Source organism: Dendropsophus ebraccatus, chromosome 4 (assembly GCF_027789765.1).
Source record: "Dendropsophus ebraccatus isolate aDenEbr1 chromosome 4, aDenEbr1.pat, whole genome shotgun sequence".
NCBI classification, from domain to species: domain Eukaryota; kingdom Metazoa; phylum Chordata; class Amphibia; order Anura; family Hylidae; genus Dendropsophus; species Dendropsophus ebraccatus.
The window spans coordinates 37,848,260-37,866,048 of NC_091457.1; the positions used below are offsets into that span (position 1 = coordinate 37,848,260).

The window sequence follows — 17,789 nt, forward strand, 5'->3', positions numbered from 1 at the left end:
TCCATAGCTTTTGCTGCATCATAAAAGAGCCATGTAGTAGGCTCTCTAAGCGAGCTCCATTCTACCAGATTGGCGCTCGCTTCTGCGGAATATCAGGCCGTGTAATACGGCCTTAAAAGTGGCCGTACACTTCCAATAACTGCTGGCTGAACAATCCTTCAGCTGACAATTATCTGTCCCATCCGGTCCCGTCCTCCCCATACACAGAAATTTGGCACATCTGAGTGTTCCTGTGTTCTCTATGAGAGGGGAAAGCCATAGCCATACAGATCTGATGCCGGCTTATCTCTCTGAGAACAAAGAGGTTGGGCGTTGATTTTCCATCAAGCTCGACCCCTATGTCCACTGATATCATCTGTCAGAGGACTGTCCAGAGAGCCCCATACACCTTACGCTGATGGCCGAACCCACCAGGAGCAACAGGTACCACCAACAAAAGAGTAACATGTATGGGGACCTTAAATTGTTGCTAAAATATTTCAGCATTTGGGGCCCCACCTTTAACTTCGCCCAGGGCCACATCTAGTCTAAAACCGGCCCTGGTTGTATCCATGTTTTCCCAGACTCCTTAGGGCTGCATCCAACTTCTTAAATGCTGAACGATTAGTTTAGAGCATGCTGAAGTTGCGCCAATTTCTAATGGCCAGCTTTAGGCTAGGGGTGTATATGAAGCCTCTAGGCATCAAATATGGGGTGACATACAGGTCGAGTCACACTTTATTATTTATCACTCGGTCTGTCTTCTTTCCTGGCAGCCCTAGGGCAGCTTCCATCTTGTCTAGATGCGGGGAGTCAGATGCTGAGTGTTGGGGTTTGGAGAAGGTTGCTGCACCCAAACAGTTCAGCAAGTCCGCTCAATACTACTTGCTGAAAAAAATGACAGTCTCTTCTTTATGCAGGTTCCATAATGGGTATCTGCCATATACAGATTAGCCCCATTATATCGCCATATTAGAATGTAATGATAGAAATCCAAGGGTCTGCTTGCAGTTTCTGCCGATGGCGGAACACCGCCTTAGTGTTTAGAAAGTGACAATAAATGTTTTTCCAGTGCTTAACTAAACAAGCATACTATGGCTTTGTGTGTGTTGCGGTGAGAACAGGCCACCTAATAGTCAGGTATGGCAAATATGTCATGCTTGGCTGCAGACTACATGCAAATCTGGAGGATTTGACCATGGTCACGCTCTGCTTTATTCCCGATGTACATTTTCCAGTGACTTTTTTTTATTTTTAAATAATTGACCATCTTTCTAGTTACTAACCTGTGTCTAGCTCTTGGCACTGCTGATGTATCTGTTTTTAGTTAGTACTTTCATTTCCCTAAAATAATTTTGTATAATCTCATTTGGACTATGTAATCCTTCTGGAAATGCATCAATTTACAGTTGCATCTACATGTTAAAGAGATATGTCCCTACAAGGCCAGGTTCACACCAGCATTTTGCCATTCGATGTGAACTCATTAAAAGATCCTAAAAAAAAAAAGTCTGACACGAATTGACACCAAACACCAAAATTTTAAATGTAAAAATTTGAACATGTCTGACCCCTACTTTATTCAACCAGGGATTCATTGGACCCAGTCAGATGACCTATCCACAGGATTATCCATTGGTGAAAATCCCCTTTAACCAGCCCTTTTGCTGATTGCAGTGCGATAATACAATATTATTAGTGCATTTTCTTGTGTTCTTTACAGCTACTTATTGAAATAACTGGTGGCCGCACCCTGCCACCCCCGACATGGAAGAAAGGGGTACGTCTCCAAGGTGCTCTCCATGTCTAAGGGGAAGGAAAAGGTTAAATGCATCCAGCCGCTCATCACCGTCCAATCGCTCAAGAGATTCAGACGAAATGATGGGAAAAGCTGAGGAACTTTTCCAACTTTGTGATAAGGAGGATAAAGGGTTAATCACCAAACGTGATCTTCAGGTAAGTTGACCCTTCAGCATCTTCATGGTTGTTTTTCATGATTTTTATACTAAAAATCTGTGACATTTTTGCATATTACAGTAAATGTCAGTGCTGTGGTAGGACGGCAGTGTGATGATATTTCCTTGTCTGCTTCTCATTTTTGGACGAACATTGTGGCACACCTGGAGGAAAAGGAAAATCTCACACATGCCCAAGAGCGGCCCTCAAGGGCACGATGAGTTATGAGGATGACATATGAACCTATGAGGAGGCAGTTTTCCCTTTAAAGCCATTAAAAGAGCAACTTGGTGGCCTAGAGCAGGTCCTACACATAAGTCATCCCAAATGTCAGTTTTGACATTGTTGGAGGCAACTACACATGTCTGGCATGATGGGCCAGATGCAGCAGATTATTTGTGTAAGCTCACTCTACTGTTTTTTTTTTGTTTTTTTTTTAAACATCTTCCAGATCTCCAGTGTAGTCTGGCGTGTTGATTGTTGAAAAGAGATGAGTGAAAGTCAGTGCGGTACTTCCATAGAGGCAGGGTAGGCAGTTGCTATGGGGCCTGTGCAGGAGGGGGGCCCCAGGGGAGAAGTTAAGTTTAACCACTTATGTACTGCAGTGTGTACGTGACCCAATTTTTACTTACATGCTGCAACACAAAAAAAGGATTAACAAGCAGAAGACCGAGATCTCTGCTTCACTGCTTTGTGTTGTGTGTAGGGGAGGAGGGCCCCTTACATTTTTTTGCTATGGGGCCCCCTGAATCCTAGCTACGCCCCTGGTGAAAGTCGAGCACGTTCGGGTCCGTCCAAACCTAAGCATGCGGCATTTGCTTACTGGTCACTGAAGGAGTTGTAGGATGGAGCCCTAAGGTTGCCTGGAAAACATAGGGTGTATCCATATTTTACATGACTCCCTAGGGCTGCATCCATCTGGATACATGTCGTTTAAGTCAGTTTGTTAGTAGTTTTAAGTCATCATCAAAACTATTAAAAGTCCTATACAGAGTTTAGGGAGGGGTGTGGAGTGATAACTACTTTTTTTAGTCATGCAGCTTACAGAGAAAATCTTTGTTAAATTTCCTGGAGGTGGTCTTCTCTGGTTATGATTGACAGCTCTATTGTGCAATCAATTGCCACTAGAGCTGTCAATTATAGCGAAGTGAAGAGAGATACATATTATTTATTATTATTTATTTATAAAGCGCCCTTAGTTCCAGAGCGCTATACAATAGATAGGCAACAGGCAGGAACAATACAAGATCAGAAAACATTACATGATGGCAAAAGACAGACTGGTACATGGGGAAGAGGACCCTGCCCGCGAGGGCTCACAATCTATATAACCTAATACATACAGTACATGGCACCTAAGGAGAAAAGCCCACTGGCTGAGAGATGGTGGCTGAGAGATTAAACAAATTTTATTGTTATGCAAGACCAAAACCGGACCGGACCTCTGTATCAGCAGTTTTGAGAGCTCATACATGTTTCATCTGTTGTGCAATAGAGTTAAAGCCGTAATCATTACCTTAGTTTCTAAATAATCACACAAAATGCAAGTTCGGAAAGACCTTTTATGTGTAGGGTTTATATTAAAATGTGTATATAAAGTCTGTGCCGCAGTACTGTGTGTGTGTGTGTGTGTTTGTCTGTATGTATGCAGCAGTACTGTTTGTGTGTGTGTGTGTGTGTGTATGTGTGTATGTATATATATATATATATATATATATATATATATATATATATATATATATATATATATATATATATATATATATATATATACTGAATGTGCAGCAGTGCTAGAATATGTGTGCCGCAGAGCCCTTCAATAACTTGAGGGTAAATATGGCTCGTCATTAGGGGTTATATTGTGGTTTGATTTTTTAACAAGGTTACGTGCACAAAATATTTTATATTCCCCAAAATGTTACTTATTAAACACCTAAATTTATTTTACAGGTGGAATTGTTATGGCTGTAAAAAGATATTTTTTGTTTATTGGGGACCTCCTATAGGCTGTAAAAATGGCCTAAAAAACAATCCAACTTACACCCTAAAAAAAAAGAAGTCAGAAATATGTTACAAAAATGGGACTTTTTTTTCAGCTGTAAAATATGGCTAAAAAAAAATGTGTGCGTGTAGCCCCAAGGTGGCAATTTGATTAACGTTAACAAATCCGCCGACTACTTCATGTGCATTTAGGGCCATCTGACTGTTCGCGATATCGTGGTTCCCAGAGTGGTAAGGAGCACCAGGGGTGCCTGGTAGCTTATCCATGTTCAGTATACATGCACAGTCAGGCCAATGCAAGAAGGCACTGTAACCGGGGAGGTAGATTAGGGGATATTCAGAGGACACGCTTCATACAGTTTTAATCCTGTTTATTAAATATCTGTATTTTTTGCGTTTTATCTTTAGCGGCTACAGAATGAGCTTCCTCTCACGCCAGAACAATTGGAAGCCGTATTTGAAAGCCTAGACCAGAGCAATAATGGCTACCTCACTCCTGTGGAGTTCAGCATGGGCCTAGGTAATAATTCTGTTTAGTCTTATAACCTAATAGAGAGATGTTAAGGCTAGATAAACTTATAAATTGTCTTCTCCATCTCATAGTATATGTGGATGGTGCTTGTGGCTTGGTGACCTAGTGTACCTATTGTATCAATGCCTTGGAATTTCATGCTAGGCCTCTGAGGCAAATTTACTTCTAGCAAAAAAAATACCACTCCTCCCTCAACATCTTCCTGCACTGGAAGAAGGGGGGGGGGGGAGCAATACATTATAAAACCTTCCATTTACTTACATGCTTGGAGAAGACTTAAAGAGGACCTGTCACCCCAGGTCGGACTCACCTGTCATTCTCTACGAGCGTTGGACTCCTCTGAGGAGCGCGCGCGCCGGGCTGATATCTCAGTCACCCGACCGGCTCAAGAAGCGGGACCTGACTGGATCAGGTGAGTATAGGGTGCTTCAGCGGGGGACCGGGAGCCTGTCACCCCGGCACGGGGGGTGACAGGTTCCCTTTAAGGCCCTATTACGCCAAGTGATTATTGGCCAATAACCGCTTGGTGTTATAGCTACTGTTAAAAGGCAATGATCATTCGACATACACAACACTGGCTGATCCTTGTCTTTCAACATGTTGAAAGGCTTTTCAACAATAATGGCGGTCTGCTGGTCTTTCCGCCGTGCAACAAGAGCAGCAGACCACCGCTATCTCCTATAGGCTCCCCAGACAATCAAAAGATAGTCTGGGCAGCCGTTCCCCGCGACTCCCCCCACACTTACCCGCTCACTGTTAGCGCGTGTAATAGTGCATATCTCTGTAACCTGATCCCTCAGTGAACTGATAATTCATCAGCCAGATCATGAGGAAGCAAAAGCTGACCTGTCAGGTTAGCGCTTGCTTCCCCCTTGTTCCCCGCTCACTGCCAGTGCTATTACACACACAGACAGCGGGCGGGGAGCAGTGGGAGAGGCTTTCTGAATGATCCTTATATTATTCGTGCTGCCCTTTAACGTCAGCTGCGTTGCTCCTATGAAAAACAGCAGACCGTCGCTACACTAATCATGATGTTTCAACATGTTTCTATCAGCTCACGTTGTGCACGTTGGATGGTCATGGACTTTTAACCTGTCCTGTTGCACCAAACGTTTATTGGTCTGAGCGGCCAGTAATCGGCCAAGTACGGCCGATAATCGTTTCCTGTAAATAGGGCCTTTGCTGGCCCCAGATTTTACCTGTGAAGAATTGAGTGAGTGTTCAGTGCAGGAGGAAGGAGGCTGAGAAGACCGAATACAAAAATCCAGTTATACCATTGATCTATGAGAAACAGTTCTGCAAAATACGATGGCTTGTATGTTTACTATTTTGAGAGCTCATAATATAAAATCGTGTTTTCCAGTTAAACAACATATGTGTTGTCTTTTTTTTTTTTTAGGGAAGTTATTAGGGGTTAATATGGAGAATGGTGAGGAAGATGGTGAAAGGCCAATTATGGAGGAAACCTTTGAATCAGGATGGTCAGATGAAGATGATGATACTGAGGAGATGCTGTTCTGTGCCACCATGGAGCAGTTGGGGGCTACCCATGTCTTCCAAGAGTAGGTCTCCCTGCATTACTTCCCACAACATGTAAAATTTCTTTCTATCGTACAAATATAAAACCAATATGTTGAACTGACTATAAAAGTGCAGTGTGAACCCAGCCTAGTTATATGCTAAGTAACATGTACATTCTAGAATTGACATGATTTTGGGCATCCATCACATTGAACGTTTGCAGCATTTACATAAAGCGGAAGGCAAGGAGCAGGGTTAGTGAACAGGAGCTGAACACTTATGTCAGCTTGTATACATGCCAAGTGTTTTTGGCAAGATCCCCTGTCAGTCATCCTCCCACTTTTCCTTAGGCTAGTAGCACCCATCTTCTGGCTGTATTATTTATGCACTACCTCCCTTATCTAGCTTATTGAATAGTGCATTGTATTCCCCAGACACCGAGAGATACGAGAGCTGTGGAACCGTCTACGCAAGGAACGTCCCGAGTTGCTATCGAACTTCGAGGAGTTTCTCTTCCGTGTTTCCTCTTACATCCGGGATGTGCATCATGAAAAAGAGTCTCTGGAACAAGCTTTAAAAAGGTGTGTATTTCCCCAAATCTACTCCCCCTTAACTGTTTAATGTCCGCTCTCCTATCTTATCTAACCGAATAGATTTCCAGAATATAACTATTTTTTATGGAAGTCCTGCTCGGAATTATTTCTGGAACCTGCTTGTGTGGTATTACAAGGTGACACTTAATTTACTGAGTTCTATTTTAGCACTTGTTTCATGGAATCTCTTGTATAACTATCAGGGTTATATTTGTATTCAAGGATGTGAAAACTAAACTAGAGACTATTCACTATGTTCTACAATTGCAGAGAGAGCAGTGCGGGGAGATTGCTGCAGCAGCAAGTTGTCTCTTATCTGGCGGCCTTCTTATCATGTAACATGCAGTCCCACTGGGGGATGCGTAACACAGACTTGTTCTAGTTTACCCCTTGGTCCATGGCACGTAACAATAAATATCAGACTCTCTCTTTAATTTGCACTTGTTACAGTTTTTTGCAGTCAGACCCTTCATTCATGAGTATACAGTATAGTCATTGTTCCACCTAATGACTTTTACTAGTTGATATACTGTAATACTATGTGCCTACAATGATCACAGTCATTTGCCTGTGACTCAGCAGGGAGGCCACCCCTGAAATCTTCCTTACATGTATATGAGGAACATGTACGGTATCTTTTTATGACATGGTTAGTGTCAACTTCTCCAAAGCGCAGCGCTTGTAGCTATGTCTTCTACAGGTAGAGACTATAAATGCATTAGATGACAATCGTTTACAGAGGGAAAGATGGGAAAGAACCTGTAATATACTAAAACCAAGCAAACATTTTATCATCATAAACTGTGTGGTTCCTCTGTGAAAACTCTAACAATTCCAAAAGACCTTGAACCTCTATGTGAGGTAATGGTTAACTTCTGTACAAAGAAGTAATACTTATTCCATGATGATTTGTATGGCCAGGATAAGAAAGCAATCCATTTTTCCAGAAACAGTGGCACTTGTTCATAGACTCTGGTATTGCAAATTATCTCCATGCACTTGAATTGGATGAGCTGCAATACAAGACACAGCCAAGAGTGGCGCTGTTCTGGAAAAATGGCAGACTTTATCTTTTCTAGTAACAGCCCTTTTAAGAGAGATTGCAGTCAGTATGAGTATTAGATATAATGTATGTGCCAGATTACAACTTAAATGATGTCTGACACTTCCAACTTTCTTCAATAGTAGTTCTGCTCCGTTAGCTTCAATGGAACTGAGCTGCGATACCGCACACAAACTGAGGACACGAGTGGTGCTGTTTTTGGAAGAAAAGCAGCCAGGTTTTTTCTGGACAACCCCTTTAATATGAGGATTGACTCTAACATCTGCATATGTCCTAGTAATAGACACTGTGCATGATTTTGTTACTCCTATCGCTTCTGACGTTTCTGTATGTTGCAGGAAAGAAACAGATCACGGCCGAGAGGTGAGGTGTCTGTATGAGGAGATGGAGCAACAAATTAAAATAGAGCGAGAACGGCTCCTCAGAAAGGTAAGAAGTGGACATATGGCCAGTATGTGACCCATGACTATGAGAAGACTCAGAACCTCCTGGTCCATACATTAGGAAAGTGCATTGTATGATAAACAGTTTTTTACACCCCATAGTTGCTGCAATAACTAGAATAAGGGGTTCCCTGATGCAGGCTGTAGGGGGAACAGCTGTGATCATAGGACCTTATGTCTATGGGAACTCAATGAATGGAGAAGCTGGCATGTGCCGACTTAACACTCCATTCAAGAAAGACAAATCTGGGCCCGCTTGGAAAATCACGGGGGACCAAGGAATTTTAATGACTGTGGTCATACACTTATCCCCTATAACAGGAATAGATTAAATTAAATCAGAATGCCCTTTGAAAGGAATAATGTTATGATCAAAAGTTCTCCCAAAGATAGGCAATAACTAGTGGATTGGTGGGGGTCCTAACTGTCAGACACCCACTAACTTGCTAGTTATCACTATTCTGTGGATAGGATATAACTTTTGATCGTGGGAGTACCCCTTTAAATATTTATAAAAATGAGGAGGGGGGGGGTGCTGATGAAGATATGGTAAATGCACACGAAGTGCTTCACAAAAACGTGCTTGTCCGCATCCTACAATTGGTTATGGTATGTAATGGGGCTTCACTTCCATTGTTCTGCAACAATTTGCCCAAAGGCTACAAGGGATGTGCTGCTATTTTTGTCTCACCTGAGGAATCCTATTTACATCTTAGGAAAAATGTAGAGAAGGGGCGGGAGGGGTCAATCAGGGATTGGTCCCATTGAAGGGTCGCTCTTTTCAGGGCATATCCAGCAGACAATACAGTTTGACACGTTACAAGGGGAGACAGTGACGGGACACTCATGTGACTGCACATGCATCTTAACCAGCTGATGACTGCCATTCACTCTTGCGCCCTTTTCCCCAATACAAACAAAGGGATTGGTTTTCAATGGGTGTGACAGAGTAATGCAATACATGCTTTCTTTGATCTGGGGGATGATGTGTTTGGTGTTCTTTTTATATATTTATGTAACACTGAAGGTTTTTTTGTGGCACCGCATAGCAATCAAGTCTTAATTATTATTTTTTTAATAAAGAATACAATGATTGTGTCACACAACAGTATTCACATTTGGTGACCAAGATTTGCACAAGATAATTTTTAGACTCTGAGTAATATCTATAAAAGGTCGCATGGCACGCAAAGTAGTATTGTCTGCCAAAATTACCATCATAAATTTTGTACATAAAAAAGTGGCGTTCTATTTTACAGCATCTTTGTGCATCTCTGAACCATTTAACTGAATGGACCTTCGCTGCAATACCAGGAACAGCCACTAGAACATGTATAAAGCTGAGCCTAGTAAACAATGAAGTTGACACAGCTTGCTGGGGGTGCCATAGGCCCTACAATGAGCTAATTGGTGGGGGTGCCAGGCCTTGTGCCCTTACTGATGTGACAATGATGCCTGTGCTGGGGGGAGGCCTTCAGTATAGAAGAGCTGGGGAGGTAACTACAGTGGTAAGGAGAACCGCTATGTTTATATCACATTCAGCAGCGGGTAGGCAGGTTTTATTTGCCAGACTATATTTCACATGTTGGGAATTTCCTGCATCCCAACCAATACACAAGGAGGCTGCACTGTAGGGTATCTATACTGTAGCCTCCTTATTCACCAGCAATACAATCATGCGCTTGTATCACCTTTCCTACATCTCTCAAGAGCCACATCTGTCTAATACCGCCTATGGGCATACTAATGGAGGATGAAGAGGAAAATTATACCATTAAATACTGATGCCATTTACAGTATATTAAGGGTAGCATATTTCTTGGTAACTTAGAAAGGAGATTGAGATTTGGGTTCAGTCTCTTTGAGCGTTGTCTCTTGATGGTTGACAAGTCTTAAATTATTGTGCAGGACTCCTTGAAGCAACAGGACAAACGCACAAATCTTCAAAGCGAACTGATGAGAAAAGAACAAGAGCTTGAGGGCATCGCTCTCCGACAAAGACAGGTACAGTGTTTGGTTTTTTTTTGTTTTTTTAACACAACTGTGGTCTGTTATTCCTTACATTTTGTATAGTGTGAGCATTATGTCATGTGGAACATAACTGCACATATGGTGTACCCTCTTTTATGCCTGTAAAATCCAAGATTTATATAAAAAAATAATAATAATGTGTATGTGTTCCAGTGAGACAGGCATAGCAGATCAGAGCCTTATCGGCTTCCATAGCAAGCAGACCGGAGGCCATTCTGATCTAGGCTATGGCTACCATCGGCACCTTGCAGTTGCTTCGCGCGGTACAGATTAGAACAGATGGAGCTCCCTCATTTTTCCAACCTGTTAGATGCTGCGGTCATATTGACCAGGGTATGTTAAGGGTTTACTGACAGTTGTGGTGGTTGCCCGACATTGTGTGACAGCCGTGTCCCATCGCAGATGACACTTGCACAGCAGTCCGTGTTGGTTTAGCAGGATGCCGTACATGTGCAACAGTGTGTGTTAAGGCACTGTATACTGTGCCGTACATGTACAGCATTTTGTGTTAATGGTTTAAATTGACGACAAGTCATCTTTCATGCCCCAAACACATTACACTGCAGTTGGTGGTGTGGCACACTGGAGTGGCTGTGCAAGTTATGTCCCGCACTCAGTGATAAGTGACGGCACTGTGAAAAATCTGTTGCCAATTGGACACACCTATGGCCGCCCGAGTATAAGCTCATTTTGGTTAGAGGATACGGATGTTCTAGTGAGAGTTACCGGCCAAACTGTCTATCTTCTGGGAAAAGAGACTCCCTCCCTCGTTCTTGGGATCAGTGACAGCTCCAGCAGCCAGGCTTGCACTGAGCTCACACTTATGACGTGTCTTATTGACTTGCTATAAAAGTTTATTATGGGAGATGCCCTTTATCTAAATGCTGTTGTTTAACACCTTAATTTCCAGATTACCCATTGTACAGGAAACATTACTTCTAAAGGATTTCCTATGACCCCCCCCATGCAATACAATGCATGTTCATTTAGTCTCACTAGATAGCTTAGTATATCTGTACGAATTGTGTAATAACCTACAACAAGTGTGCTTTATTGGGTGCTTTAGCTTGAGCAAATAGCTTTAAGTAGTTATTTATTTACTTGCTTACATATAGTGACTGTTTGTGTTTACTGGACAGGGTTTTATGTCTTTTTGGATTTGCATGCCTTTTTTGTGCTATGGTAACTCTATAGATATACAGAAACAAGTTTGTTTCATGGAGGTAAAGAGGAAAGAAGTAATATCTTCTAGACAAGGTTGTAGGTGTAGTTGAAATGTCATCAGGATCTTTTAACACAAGTGCCATGTAAAGTAGTTACTATGGACACTTTTAATAGAACTGGTTTGACAACTTGAGGACTGGTAAATACAGGCATAGAGGGCAAGAGAGCTGGCAGTGGCATGTGTCCACATAAAGAATGGGGCAGCTTTCTCCACTGCCTCAATACATCACAATGTAAATGTCACCCATGATGTAATGTTTGTAGAAGTCTGGTGAGGCGAGGATATGGAGAACACCTATGAAATAATGAGCTACTGTGATAGTTTATTGTCTTGTTGGCCTCATCACAGGTGAAATGAAATATTGAGGTGGTTGTATGACTGCTGCCCCAGAATTGTGGTGCATGGTAATTGTGACACATTTATTATACATAACACACCAAAAAGAATGGTAGAATACACCTCACTCGACAACAGGGAGGGGCTAACTGGAAGATGGGTGTGGCATAGGTGAGCAAGGATCTGGCACAGGTTACACTGTCTAGTCTAAGGTTACACTTTGTAAGTATTTAAAAGTACTAGTAAATCTGGTGTGAAACTCCAGACAAGGCAGGTAGATGCTGTAAGAAAGTTTTCCACCCTATGTGGCATTTCCTTTCCAGACTTCCTACTATTGCATGTAACTTTACAATAATGCCTGGCACCCATGGATGCACAGTGAATGGTGCCATAGTAAACACGGATATGGAAGGTACAGGACAATTTTAATCTGGGATACAAGGGATTACTCATGAGGTCATTGGTGTTTCCTTATTCCTGTAGAGGTGTGTTCTTATCAGCTGCCTATACCCCAGCTGTGCACTGAGGACTCTGTGTACTATCTGTCCTACGTACTTGCCAATGTGATGTCATTTCACTTTCCTAGAAGTTGTATTTGGAGGGTTTAAACATAAGCAAGTGATATATTTTAAATTTTAAATGTGTGTATGTATATGTATATATAAGTCAGTCCGAATTAGTTGAGATGAGACTACACCTTTCACTTTATGTCTGTAAAATTTATGTGTGGGAAGAAACATTTTTTCATTGGAGTCAATAGAAGCCAGTGGGGAAAAAAATATGCCCCCCCCCCCCGTAGAAGAATAGAAGATTAGAAGATTTTCTGCCAACAACTTATTTTGTTAAAGTGTAACCATCATTTGTAACAACTTCTGACATGTCATAGCGTCATCTCACAAGTGCATATCGGTGGGGTTTCGGGTGCTGAGACCCCTGCCGATCGCTTGAATGAAGGGGCAGAAGCCGTTGCCCCTTCTTCTCTGCTATACAGGCAGTCTATCGAATTATAATGGGAGCCTATGGAACTTCTGTCTGGAAAGGGCATAAGTCAGTAGACTTCAGTGAGAGCTGAGGTGAAGGAACAGAGCATGCACTGCTGAGCACCTCTGCCCCTTCATTTTAGCGATCAGCGGGGGTGTCTGCACCAGGAACCCCACCAGTATGCTCTGAGATGATGCTATGACATATCAGAAGTTTTTACAAATGATAGTTACACATTAACATGTCACTTGGTTTCCTGGTAGCTGACCATGTATGTATGTCTGTATTTTTTTATTACAATTTTAAAAATATTTTACATTTTGACTTCCACAGTCCTTGGTCTTCTATTTTACCTGCCATTGAACTTTATCCCATTTTCCTTCCAACAGCTCGAACAACAGCTGCATTCCCTGAACAGTGAGCAGCTTGAGACCCGTGTTCAGAACGATCGCCTGAAACAGCTGAATGAGGATCTGCTAGATCAGCTAGAAAAGACCAAGACTGATCTGGAGAAAGCCCAGAACCATCTACTGAGGCTGCGCAAACAAGAGCAGGAGGAGCTGGAGCGTAAGAAGAGGCAAGTCCTAGCCACTAACATGCTAACACTGACCTGTCAGATCGGCCATTTTGAAAAGCATGCAAAGAATAATAATTTTGGGGGAGGAGATATATTATAGTATAGGGCCCACTGGTCAACACTGAAGCAATTGTAAGAATTAGTATTGAAAGTGTATGCTGCAATGTAAATGCTATTTCAAAAAGATCTAAACTATTTGAAGATCTAAACTTCCCAATGATTTTAGTCATATATTGTATTTTCTGCAATATTCTACAATGTGCAGAATATTTTGTTACTAGGCCTTGTTCACAACAGTTTCTTTTCACACTCATAGTGTCAGAATCCACCACCAAAACCACATAGATTATGCTTTGATTTACTCCGTCACAGTTGTTTTTTTTTTTACGATGGGAGCCTATGTATGATGGATGACACTAATATCCATCATAGGTATATGTTGGGAATTTTCCTGACACATACCTATGGTGGAAACTGGGAGGAACACATCCATGATATACGGAAGCTCTATGCTACTGAATTGACACAGCTGAGCTTCCATTCAGTAGTGTACTGCTCTAGGTGTTTGGGAGCTCTCTACATATTGAATTATGATGTAGGAGGTCCCGTAGAGGTGAAGAGTTCAATCTGTGATATAAGTAGCATACAGATGGTATATCATGTTCGTGTGAATGAGGCCTCTACTCATGGGGTTTATGGGATGACTGCTGCTGACTGTAGAAAATGTATGTTCACAGCTTCATAATATCATAAGTACCAGAGATGGAAACAATAACTGTGATCACATCCATATCTTCTTGTTTTCTTCTTCTTCTGCAGAGATGTGTTCAAAGTGTCCAGAAATATGCAGAAAGAGAAGCAAAGTCTTCTCCGGCAACTGGAGCTTCTCAGGTAAGTGTACTTGTAGGAACTAGAGATGAGCGAACCTTAAGGACGCTCTGATTCGTCCAAACCAGAGCTTGCAGCATTTGATAACCAGTTGCTGAAGAAGTTGGATGCAGCCCTAAGGAATCCTGGAAACATGGATACAGACTATTGCTCTATCCATGTTTTTCATGCAGCCTTAGGGCTGCATCAAACTTCTTCAGCCACTGGTTATCAAATGCTGCAAGCTCTGGTTTGGACAAATCAGAGCGTCCTCAAGGTTCGCTCATGTCTAGTATGCACCCCATATGTCAAGAATATTGGTAGGGTTTTGAGTAGACCTCTTATTTGATTAAAAATGTAAAATTTTCAATAATTCAATAATCAAAGCAATGGGCTCTTACAGTGCAGGTGCCAGCTCTATACTATTACCTCACTTGTGCCATTTATAGCACATCACCTCCCTGGCATCACTTGCATATTACCTCACCAACAACATGTATAGTGCATTACCTCATCACTGTCACATGTAAGGCATTATTTGATGACTGCTTCTTGTATAATACAATCTTGTACCCCACTATATAACTCTTATTATTAAGCAGGGCAGGATTTGCGTACAGAAGGCTTCTTCATATGTGTCATCCTTAAAGGGGTGTTCCGCTCAAATTAAACTTTCAATATGCTGCTGCCCTTGGGGAGAACTTAACAAACTTACCTTTCCGTGCTCCTCGGTGTCCTCCTACGGCATCTTTAGTTCCCGGCTGAACGATCCCACCTTCACTTCAGAGACAGACTCGTTCCAGGGGTGACAATATGCTCAGCCAATCACTGACGGGAAAGGACAACACCATAGTCATTGATTGGCTAAGAGGGCTGTCACCCCTGGAACGAGTCTGTCTCTGAAGTGGAGGTGGGATCGTTCAACTGGGACCTGAAGATGATATAGGGGGGACACCGAGGGAGCACAGAAAGGTAAGAATAGGTTGGTTGTTATGTTCTTCCCAGGGCAGCAGCATATTGAAAGTTTAATTTGAGCTGAATACCCCTTTAACACATCTCCTCCTTCAAGAAGTGTTGTCACCTGGTTGGGATCATAAGACATTTCCCTGTGGTTTGCTGTAAAAGCTCTTCAGTACCTAGAGCAAACGTCTCTTCTATTTACCCAAATAAATGCATTAGATGAAACTCAATTTTTCTAGTTACTGCTGATATACACATCAGGTGGGGGTATCCAGGTTTAGAAAAAACAAAGCTACTTTCTTGGAAAAACAGCACCACCCCTGTTCTCAGGTTGTTTGTGTGGGGTTTTGCATTGACATGTATGGAGCAGTGTTGTAATGCCACAAACACCCTGAGTACAGGGGTGGTGTTGTTTCTGAAAGCAGCCATGTTGTTCTAAGCCTGGATAACCCCTTTCATGGTACACTACTGCATTTTGGAAACTGCTTTTCCTTTATGTCTATAGATTATATTTCCTCTGTGTAAACATGTCAGAGTTGTCAAAGTTAATTTAAATTCTACCTCTAAAGTCATGCAGCTTTCAAATTGTATTTTTTAGGGATATGAACAAAAAGCTGAGAGATGAGAAGGATGTCTTTGATGCAAGAAAGCTGGATACACTGAGGAAGGAGCTGGCAGGCCCCATCCTTGTGCCCAGAAGCTGCTGCTGCTGCCACTCCAGCTGTGCTGGCAGTGTCCACTGTGATCCTGGATTATGACAACAGGGAGGGGGCGCTAGTAGGGTTAGCTATGTCACTGTATAGTATTTGTAGTATACTTTAGTTATCTATTGATGTGTATATGTAAATACTGTTATATAAGTCTCTGTATATCTGCATCCAGCCCTCTGTGTGTGGAGGAGTGGCTGAATATGCCTACATTGTATATATTAGGTCAAAGCTTTAGGCTAGATACTAGTGAAGGGACAGAACAACTTACTCAATGAGGCTGTGGTTACCAACAGATAAAAAAGACTCTCTAATAGTTTCCTGTACTGTTTTACCTCAAAATATTACAGAAAGTGCTTCCATTTTTTTTTTATAAATAGTTTTTATCATTTTCCTGCCTCTGTGTGTTTTTTTTTTTTTTTTAAATCACTTTTTTTTGGGGGGGGGGGGGCTTAAAAGGGTATTCCACGCAAACATAACTTTTTACAATAACACTCCCAGCATTACAAAGAAGCTACAATAAAGCCTTTGCAGATAAAGCCATTCAGGGACTTGTTTATATCAGTTCTTTCAGGCTATAATCACACACCCGTAGTTCCGTCCGCGACTGCGAACCCTCAGCCATGGCCCACGTTACGAATGCGCATCTGTAGTGCTGCGTTAAGCACGGAGCACTACATTCCCACTTCATTAACATAGCGATCCAGGCCGCAAAAAAGAAGGACCTGCTGTAATGGGGAACATTTACACACTTACGGACGTGTCAACTGGGCCATTGAATACAATTTGTCCTATGTTCGGTCTGCAATTGCTTGCCCGCAAATGATGTGGAATGTAGCGGGGAGAGGGAAGATGGAGAGAAAAACCACACACAGATTTTTGTGTCTTCAGCATAAAGCAAAAGCTCAGAACTGAGGGAAGGAGACTGAATAGATAATAATAGATAATAAGTATGGAAGGAATTGTTGGTCTTGCCATGGGCAGCAACATATCAAAAGTTACGTTTGAGTGGAATACCCCTTTAACATTTTCTCCAAAGTGGGCTCCTAACCAATAGAAACTCATGCCACAAACCAACAAATATCTTTTTATAAACTCTATCTAAAGCTGTGTACATTGCTTTCTACATTGTATTTACTGCCCAGTTACGGGTAGAACCCTAAAAAGTAGGTTTTTGGATCTTCCTTCAAACTCATAACACTGTGACCAAGGACTTATAGACCATGAAGCAAAAGCTGAAGAAAGAGACTACCTTTTTAATGATATCCATCTCAAGTACTTTGGAACTAGAGATGAGCGAACTTACAGTAAGTTTGGGTTTGCACAATCCTGGTGGCTGGAGAAGATGGATGTAGCCCTAGGGCTATCAGGAAAACATGGATACAGCCAAACCTGAACTTCACTTATCTCTATTTGGAATACCAATGTGCAGGACCAAACACAAGGTAAAGAGTCGGTCCTGGTCTTGAACTTATAAAGATGTATAAACTTTAGAGATGAGCGAACCTGGAGCATGCTTGAGTTGATCCGAACCCGAACTTTCGGCATTTGATTAGTGGTGGCTGCTGAACTTGGATAAAGCCCTAAGGCTATGTGGAAAACATGGATATAGTCATTGGCTGTATCCATGTTATCCAGACAACCTTAGAGCTTTATCCAAGTTCAGCAGCCCCAGCTAATCAAATACCGAACGTTCGGATCGACTCGAACCCGGTTTGCTCATCTCTAATCATTAACTACTATATCCATGCAGGAGAATGAGAGTTTATTAATGCTCGAGGTTTGCTCATCTCTATTAATGATGCAATTTACTAAGGACTCCGTCTGAACCTGGGATTGAAGAAGACACAGAGTTGGCGTAGCACAGTCTTATTTAAAATAGGCCTAACGACAGCTTTTTGCTGACTAAAGTAAAAGCAGTGTATAATAGGGCTCCTTACCCTGATATAAAAATAAATATATCTCCTATATGTCATTACAGCGCTAAGATATAAGCCTAAAGTTTTTATGCAGATTA

General features: G+C 42.0%; 1 protein-coding gene across 1 annotated transcript; it reads left to right on the top strand.

Moving 5' to 3' along the window:
• Positions 1 to 1,707: 1,707 nt before the first annotated feature.
• On the top strand, positions 1,708 to 16,163 carry CRACR2B (calcium release activated channel regulator 2B). The gene is made up of 9 exons (XM_069965621.1): positions 1,708 to 1,935; positions 4,345 to 4,456; positions 5,868 to 6,030; positions 6,424 to 6,570; positions 7,984 to 8,074; positions 9,997 to 10,092; positions 13,051 to 13,238; positions 14,058 to 14,129; positions 15,664 to 16,163. Exons 1-9 carry the CDS (start codon positions 1,747 to 1,749, stop codon positions 15,821 to 15,823), a joined length of 1,218 nt encoding a protein of 405 aa, XP_069821722.1. The 5' UTR covers positions 1,708 to 1,746; the 3' UTR covers positions 15,824 to 16,163.
• The last annotated feature ends 1,626 nt before the right edge of the window (positions 16,164 to 17,789 follow it).

Excerpts from the sequence above, each read along its gene's own strand:
- CRACR2B (XM_069965621.1), top strand. The coding sequence starts at position 1,747 with ATGGAAGAAAGGGGTACGTCTCCAAGGTGCTCTCCATGTCTAAGGGGA. Across the intron at positions 1,936-4,344 it reads TCACCAAACGTGATCTTCAG|CGGCTACAGAATGAGCTTCC; the intron begins GTAAGTTGACCC and ends TTTTATCTTTAG. Across the intron at positions 14,130-15,663 it reads CGGCAACTGGAGCTTCTCAG|GGATATGAACAAAAAGCTGA; the intron begins GTAAGTGTACTT and ends TGTATTTTTTAG.